General features: G+C 35.4%; 1 protein-coding gene across 1 annotated transcript; it reads right to left on the minus strand.

Annotated features, from left to right (window-relative positions):
• Positions 1-1,425: 1,425 nt before the first annotated feature.
• LOC120722528 (receptor-type tyrosine-protein phosphatase H-like) lies at positions 1,426-7,513 on the minus strand. Its single transcript, XM_040013540.1, has 11 exons — positions 7,334-7,513; positions 6,817-6,916; positions 6,271-6,509; positions 5,755-5,997; positions 3,953-4,210; positions 3,542-3,799; positions 3,133-3,390; positions 2,721-2,978; positions 2,251-2,256; positions 1,708-1,787; positions 1,426-1,556 (listed from the first exon to the last, which is right to left on the minus strand). The coding sequence occupies exons 1-11, from the start codon at positions 7,509-7,511 to the stop codon at positions 1,491-1,493; spliced, it is 1,944 nt and encodes a 647-aa protein (XP_039869474.1). The 5' UTR covers positions 7,512-7,513; the 3' UTR covers positions 1,426-1,490.
• Positions 7,514-8,629: the final 1,116 nt, after the last annotated feature.

Here is an 8,629-nt window from a genome sequence, read left to right on the forward strand (position 1 = left end):
GCAAGCCTGTTGTCCTAAACTACAGCCTACACCTGTCGGTCCTCTGCAGATTAGTGGACTTGGTAAACAGCTGGGTTAAATTTATTGGTTTGGAAGCCAGGGGTGTAACCTGTAAGAGCAATTCACACTAATGTAGATTTATACTCAATCACTTGAATTATATTTATCTAATTAACCTACCTTGAGCTGATCTTTATGACGAGAAAGGTTGGAAAGGGAATGGGAGCACCCAGGCTTGAATATGCGCTTTCTCTGTATTCTGTGTTGAGTGGAAATCAAAAACTTTGCAGAGAAAAAAGCTATAGAGAGGAAAAAAAAAATACAAGACCAATTTGTATTGTCACAATTTGGGCAGCGGCTGATCCCTCTGGTGCCTCTGCTGGAATTTCCAACAGTTACGTTTTTAGACCCAATCTTCTGGATCTGATTACACCAACTGTATACTGCAGTTTTGTAAGGAGATATTTACTGATTATTGTGATTATTTACACTTGTCAAAGTTTTCTTACATATTTACACATTTACACATGTACTTACACCAAAAAGGACAAGTCTGTCTCCTAATCAATTCTGTGTTGACTGATAATTGACCATATTATGCTTTCACAGAATTGTGCAACATACAAACAATGAATGCTTCACTAAAACTACCCTTAAACAGGACTGAATTAAATGTCTGAAACATAAACCATTTTCCCAGATGTAGCCAGGTAGAAATGAAAGACAACTGACCTTTGAGCACGAGGATGATCAGTGCACAATCCATGAGTGAAAAGTTTAGAAAGGCACAGTGTATTAATTTATCCGGTGCAAAGTTTTTAAAACTTTATCCTTTATTGTACATATTCACTTACTGTATATAATGTTCTCTTTTTGCACAGTCTAGGAGTGCTTCAGGGCACATTCACTGCGTGTTGTACTCGTATAACTATGCATGTGGCAAATAAAGAATCTTGAATCTTGTAGTCCAAGGAACGACTACATTTCAGATGGCTCATCTTTCAGTCTTTTGCTGTTGTTTAACAGTGCTTACTTATAATTTTAAAAGAGGTTTCCCATAGATCAGAATAAAATTTAAGATAAAAGTAAGTAAAACAGACCCATCTTTGGCAAATATTTTGGTGTGGATGGATTGCAGGTTCTTTCATAACTAGCCTGGATCTATTTGTATATTTCCCTTTGGCTCAGGTTAAATAAGATAGAGCTCTGCTTGTACTCTCTCAGACCATAGAGAACAGTGAAGCTTATAACCAAATTCCCAACCAATTTAATAGACAATGGCAAAGTGGTGACACATCTAAATCATGACCCTTTTTACTGTTAAGGTACAAAAGATAAAGATGTACAATGCTCTTTCCCAGTTATACCCCCACAAAAGAATTTATTTATTTATTTTTGATTCTGTTTAGGGAAAGTAATTAAAAATATAATTTTCTATAACAGTACAGATCCAGTCACTTTCTCATAATCTCATATCTTCTCCTCTGGTGTCATGGCTGAACAGGCTTAACCTTGAGGAATGAAAACTGTGGCAATAATCCATATTGTCTGAAAAACTAGATTGGGACAACAACAACAAAAAACGTCACCCACGCACATAATAGAGAAAATGTTAATGTTACCACTAGACAAAAAATTCTAAAGACTACTTAAAAGTAAATTTTAGGAAGCTGATAAAAAAGAAAATCAAACACAGGGAAATCTCACCTCCTTCATCTTATCCTGTATATCCAAGTCTGACAGCTGAACAAATGACCTTAATTTGATCTTCATTCCAACAACATAATCTGTTCACATAAATAAAAACAAGTTACTTGAAATAATAACATGAAATAGTCAGTGTGACTTCATTACAGTACACAAAAGCTATACTATACCTACATAACCCATTCCAATTTGATGTTACAGATATTATTATTTATGAAAAATTTATTTAGAAGAAATTTGGAGAAAAATTTCTAGTATTCAAATGCCTCTTTGTTTACCGAGAACATTTTTATCTGACATTTTATTATGACATTTTCTACATAACAGTGTCTTCTTTCATTTTAATATTAGGATCAATATTAGGATTAAATTTAAACTAATTCCTAGTGTTTAAAATCTGGCCAAATGAATCCAAACACATGACACATAATGAAGTAAATTAAGCACTGGATAAAAATATGAAATTCATCTCATCAGACACAAATATTTTTTAATAAAAACTAAATATAATACAAAATAATAACAAAAAATATAAACACTTACTAGGTCCTTTGTAGAAAGCAGAGTTTATTGTGTGTTCACAAAGAAAAATAAAGAAAAAAATAAACATTTAAAATTAAATAAATATTTCTTTGACATGTCTTCATAGTGTAAATCCAACATTGCATTGCATTAATGAATCAAATGAAAAATCAAAAGAACAATACTAAAGGATAAGGATGGTTAAAGATACGGATGAGCGGCTGAAGGAAGAAGTGTTACAGAAAGGAAATTAAAACCCACAAAAATAGTAATTTTCCTTTAATTTATCCTACATTTAATTCAGTTTGAGTGATTGCTGATTGTACCTGTTACCAAGTACGTCAAGAAATACTGAATTACAAAAACTTAATCATACAAAAGCATATATTATGATCTGCAAAATCACAGCAATTGTCCTCAGAGGTAGACGAGAGCTTTTTGCTTCACTACTGTAGTGTCCCTAACCCTATTTTTGAAACATATTAACTTACCAGTGACTGCAGTAATGCTGACTCCACTGCTTCTGATGTTCTCAAACACAGAGTAGAGAGTGAATGTGTATTGAGTTCCAGCAGTGAGAGATGAGACAGTGTGAATTACTGGTCCATTTCCAGCTGGTGCACTGATGCTTGTCTCTGTACCATTAAACTGGAGAACAAAGCTGACATTGTTGTTGACTTTATTCCACTGCAGAGTGATGCTGGTTTCATTTTGTCCTGATGATATGAGGTTTTGTGCATTTGAAGGAGCTAAATGGAAAAATGAGAAAATAAAGTAAGTTTCAAAAATTCTTCAAAATTGATTTCTCACTAGTTAAAAAGAGTAAAAAAATTATACTGTTGAATTATTATCAGTAGTTTGTGAAAACATTGTATTCCAGTTCAAATCAATTGATTTACTCACCAGTGACTGCAGTAATGCTGACTCCACTGCTTCTGATGTTCTCAAACACAGAGTAGAGAGTGAATGTGTATTGAGTTCCAGCAGTGAGAGATGAGACAGTGTGAGTTACTGGTCCATTTCCAGCTGGTGCACTGATGCTTGTCTCTGTACCATTAAAATGGAGAACAAAGCTGACATTGTTGTTGACTTGTTTCCACTGCAGAGTGATGCTGGTTTCATTTTGTCCTGATGATATGAGGTTTTGTGCATTTGAAGGAGCTAAATGGAAAAATGAGAAAAATAAAGTAAGTTCAAAAATTCTTCAAAATTGATTTCTTGCTACTTAACAACACAAATAATGTTATTGTTGATTTAATTCAATAATATGTGATAACATTGTAATGCAGTTTAAATTAATTCATTAACTCACCAGTGACTGCAGTAATGCTGACTCCACTGCTTCTGACGTTCTCAAACACAGAGTAGAGAGTGAATGTGTATTGAGTTCCAGCAGTGAGAGATGAGACTGTGTGATTTACTGGTCCATTTCCAGCTGGTGCACTGATGTTTGTCTCTGTACCATTAAACTGGAGAACAAAGCTGACATTGTTGTTGACTTTATTCCACTGCAGAGTGATGCTGGTTTCATTTTGTCCTGATGATATGAGGTTTTGTGCATTTGAAGGGGCTAAATGAAAAAATGAGAAAATAAAGTAAGTTTCAAAAATTCTTCAAAATTGATTTCTCACTAGTTAAAAACAATAGAAAATTAGACTCTTGAATTATTATCAGTAGTTTGTGAAATTTTTTTATTGCAGTTTAAATCAATTGATTAACTCACCAGTGACTGCAGTAATGCTGACTCCACTGCTTCTGACGTTCTCAAACACAGAGTAGAGAGTGAATGTGTATTGAGTTCCAGCAGTGAGAGATGAGACTGTGTGATTCACTGGTCCATTTCCAGCTGGTGCACTGATTTTTGTCTCTGTACCATTAAACTGGAGAACAAAGCTGACATTGTTGTTGACTTTATTCCACTGCAGAGTGATGCTGGTTTCATTTTGTCCTAATGACCTGAAGGTTTCTGCCTTTGGAGGAACTGAGACCGAAAAAAAACAACCAACTAAGCGTTTCTTTTAAATCAATTAACTTCTCATTAGATATTGAAATACTAGAATATTAGAATACAAAAATAAAAAGATATCCATGATGTTTATTCTAAATTGTTTTTTGCCTGTTCTCTGTGTTTGCCCTTTCCCATATGTGCGTAACATTAACTTTAAATGCCCTTTGAGAGATAAGTGGAAATTTGGATGAATGTTGCATCACTGTAGATGAAACGGATCAAATAGTCCTTGATATGAGCTTAGCAACAGTGATGTTGATGAATAAACACTGTGGAACATTTTTCTGCAGTAGGCAGATTTGCTTTGATGGTTTAAGAACAATTTTCCCAATAATATAGTTTTATGTGTAGTGTATCTTTAGATTGTAGTATCACTTCTTTGTATTAACGAAATATTTCAAAAAATAAAAATAAAAAAATCCGGTACCACTCAATATTATTAGATGCTTATCTTTCTTTCACCATCCTTGAGCTTTACTATTTTTAAATTTAAAAGTAAAAGAGAATGGAGTTGCGAGAGAAAATTCAAGAAAAATAAAGAACTGACCAATGACCAGAAAACAATAGCAGTTTTGTAATTTAAATATAATTTACTGGTCTGAGTGGCTTCTGTTATGAAGACAATACTGCAAGCCTCTTTTTTAAATAAAGAGAGGCTTTAGAGCAGTTTACAAAACAGTGTAGTACAATATTTAAACAGATTTGGAGGAGCTAAATGTATCCTTAGTTGCGTTGGGTCTATTATCTATTTCAGGTAAATGAATCAAAACATCTGGACACAAAAATTCCCAAAGAAGAATTAGGAGGACCAATTGCGAAACTATGTTTTAAGTAGTTGAGAAGAAATGCGTCCACAGCAGATGACTCTGCATGTTTTACAGCAGGTGCCTATTGTGACAGGGACTTAACATTACTGCCATCTTGTGGCCATAGTCAGCTATTGTCCCTGGAAGCTGAATAATTCCACTTGATAAAGGAACCACTAAAACAAGGCAGGTAGGCATTGTCATATCTGTGTTTGTATTAGCAATAGCTTGAGCTTCTCAAGCTGCTTGTAGCTGATTTTTTGCAGATTATGACAAAATTTTATGCAATATACATTCTGAAAGACATAGATTTGGAATCCCCCCAGAAATTCCTTATCAGCTGTCTCAGACAGATCCTCCACATTCGCTGGCACACACACTCAGAAATATCATCTTATGGGAAAGAACTTGTCAACTTCCAGTAGAGGAAGAAATCAGGAAGAAAAGATGGTGCTGGGTAGGGCATACTTTACATAAACCGCCAACCAACATCCCAGGCAGGCTCTCAGGTGGATCCCTGAAGGCAAGGAAAAGAGAGGCTGCCCAAGAAACACCTGGCGACGAGACCTCGAGGCAGAAGTAAATAAGATGGACTACACCCAGAGCCAACTAGAAAGAATGGTTCAGGAGAGAAATCTCTGGAGATGGACCTTACCCTGGGAGGGGTGACGGGCAGTAGTTATACAGTGAGGAAAATATTTGTTATCTTACTGGTAAATGCAGTAATGCTGACTCCACTGCTTTTGATACTCTCCAACACAGAGTAGAGAGTGAATATGTATTTAGTTCCAGCAGTGAGAGACGAGACTGTGTGATTTACTGGTCCATTTCCAGCTGGTGCACTGATGTTTGCCTCTGTACTATTAAACTGGAAAATAAAGTTGACATTGTTGTTGACTTTATTCCACTGCAGAGTGATGCTGCTCTCATTATGGGCCGTTGATCTGAAGTTTACTGTAAATGACAGAAATGACATAAAAAACCCTGAAATGTCTTTTATATAGTTTTGTGATCAGTAGATTTGAATTGCATTTAGCTGGGCTGAAAACAACATGTACTCTCACTTTGATCTTAAAGGACTACTCATACACTACTAATTCCTAAACCAAAGTGCTGGTTTTAGTATTAATATTCAGTAACAAATAAATTGCCTTAATAGAAATATGTTTATTCGATGCAGGCTTTTCCATCTGTTAAGTATGTGAGAGTAGAAATTAGATCTATTACTTGTAGTAAAACAGATGGATGGAAAGTTCTTGGAACACAATTCATCCGACCATCGTCCTGAGTCACTGAAATCTGCAGCAACACACTGCTCATTTCCAGAGTCTGGTTGCCCAGTGGCCCAGTATTGAAATAGATAGTCAGTCCCATCAGACCACACCTTTTGCCGATAGAGACCGATCCACACAAAAACTCCTTTTGCTAGGACCGCGATCTTTTGACTTTCTGTCTGATTTCTTACACTGAAAGAAGAAGAGTTGGATTTTGAATACAGAGGAAAAATCTCTCTCTCTCTCTCTTTTTTTCTTCTTCAAATTTTCAAAGACAGTGGCAATAACTCTCAATCAACAGAGGAATTGAAATTGTATATAAAGCAAACACTTTTAAAATTTTCTATGACTTTAAACCAATTTTCATTTAAAATATGAAAGCAAAGGCTGTTGTAAAATCAGGGAATGTGTCTTGTAATTTCAAATTTCATTGGGAAAAAATTGCCAGAACAGAAAAAGGTAACTTGTGCCTTAAAGTCTTCTTTAGTGGATACTATACCTGGCTAGATCAACATAATTCTTTCTGCAGAAACTCTGAGCATCAGTCCAATTTACAGCAATGTCGACCTTAACAAAGGATGCTTCACCATTTATTGTACCTGCAAATATACAGAAATAATGAACCAGTAGACTGATAGGTTGGACTAGCTGATGAAATAGTTTTTATAAAATGTGTGCGAAGTTCAGGAAATGAAAAGTGAGACCTAATAGTAGATTTATGATCTAGATCAGGGGTGGGGAACTCCAGGCCTCAAGGGTCGGTGTCCTGTAGGTTTTAGATGTGTCCTTTATCCAAAACAGCTGATTCAAATGGCTAAATGACCTCCTTAACATGTCTTCAAGTTCTCCAGAGGCCTGGTAATGAACTAATCATTTGATCCAGGGTGATATCTAAAACCTGCAGGACACCGGCCCTTGAGGCTGGAGCTCCCCACCCCTGATCTAGACTGAGTAGGTCGAAATGATTTAGGAGAAATATTTGACACATTGTTAATTCTTACTCCATGTAAACTCACCATTATAGCACACAAAGAAGTATTTATCACCACAATCACGGTCATCCCATCTATCACTGTATAGACTCCCACTTAAAAGTGCCACACAGCACTGTTTCTGTCCATTAAGATTGTTGGGCGAACCAGGGATACCAGTTTCTAAATGCTGCCTCTCCCACGCCATAGAAGCTGCTGTCATTTAGGGACCATCTCCAACTGTTCTGCAGGTCATCATGGAGACCTATCCATGCCTTACCTGTTTAAAAAGATGCAAATTGTTGTTTTCTGTATTCCTTTAAGGTTTCTCAAGAATTTGTTTTTTGTCAACTTATACAAACAAACAGTACACAGGACACAGAACAGAAACATAGACAATTTTTTTTATTACATATTTACATTAAGGACAATGGTTACTATAAACAGAGTGTAATTGTATATATTTCTACAGTTTGTTATGTATGATTTATATTTCCAATATCAAGAACTCACCTGTGTTTGATGCAGTACTTGTGACAGCATAAAGATCAGCTGTGTTTTCTATGGTTGCCAGGTCAGTGTAGACATTTCTGCAGTGACTCTGTGCATCTGTCCATGTCTTTGAGGTGCTCACAAAGTAGTACTGACGAGTCTGACAAAAGGCAACACTAACCAGTGCTCCTGAAATAAGGCACTATTTAAATTTTGCAGCACTCAATAAAACATAATATATTATAGTTTATACTGTAAAGAGGGAATATGGATAAAATAGGTTTAGAAATATTACTGTAGGTTTCCCAAAGTGTCTTATATAAGAATCTACTAACTCAAATCAAATCAAATCAAATCAAATCACTTTTATGGCACACACATGTGCAGGTACATGTACAGAACATGTGAGTGAAATTCTGTTCGAGCTTCACAGAAGAGTTGTGCAAAAACAAGATGAAACGATACAGTGGCTACATTGACTATATAATGTACAATATATAATAGTATAACTTATATAGGTCAACAGCGAAATAGAGTTTTGGAAGGTCCTGTTATTGTTTTATTATTTCTTCATATACTTAAAGACATTGTTTTTCTCACATTCATTCTTACACATTTCTCTACAGCAAGAAGAAAATTCCTATTCTATCTCTTTATGTCATTGACTGGATTATACTTCCATATAGCTGTGCTGAAATGTTGAAATTCAGTGTGTTGATACGCTAATGAATGCTACACTAAACCTACCCTAAACAGCACTGAATTTAAACTCTAATACCAAGAAAATTTGTCCTCTGCAGGCTTAGCTAGCTTTTGTTCTAGTTTCAGTCTTAAAAAACAATTGAATAG

This window comes from Simochromis diagramma, unplaced genomic scaffold (assembly GCF_900408965.1).
Source record: "Simochromis diagramma unplaced genomic scaffold, fSimDia1.1 OVJJ01000659.1, whole genome shotgun sequence".
Lineage (NCBI taxonomy): Eukaryota > Metazoa > Chordata > Actinopteri > Cichliformes > Cichlidae > Simochromis > Simochromis diagramma.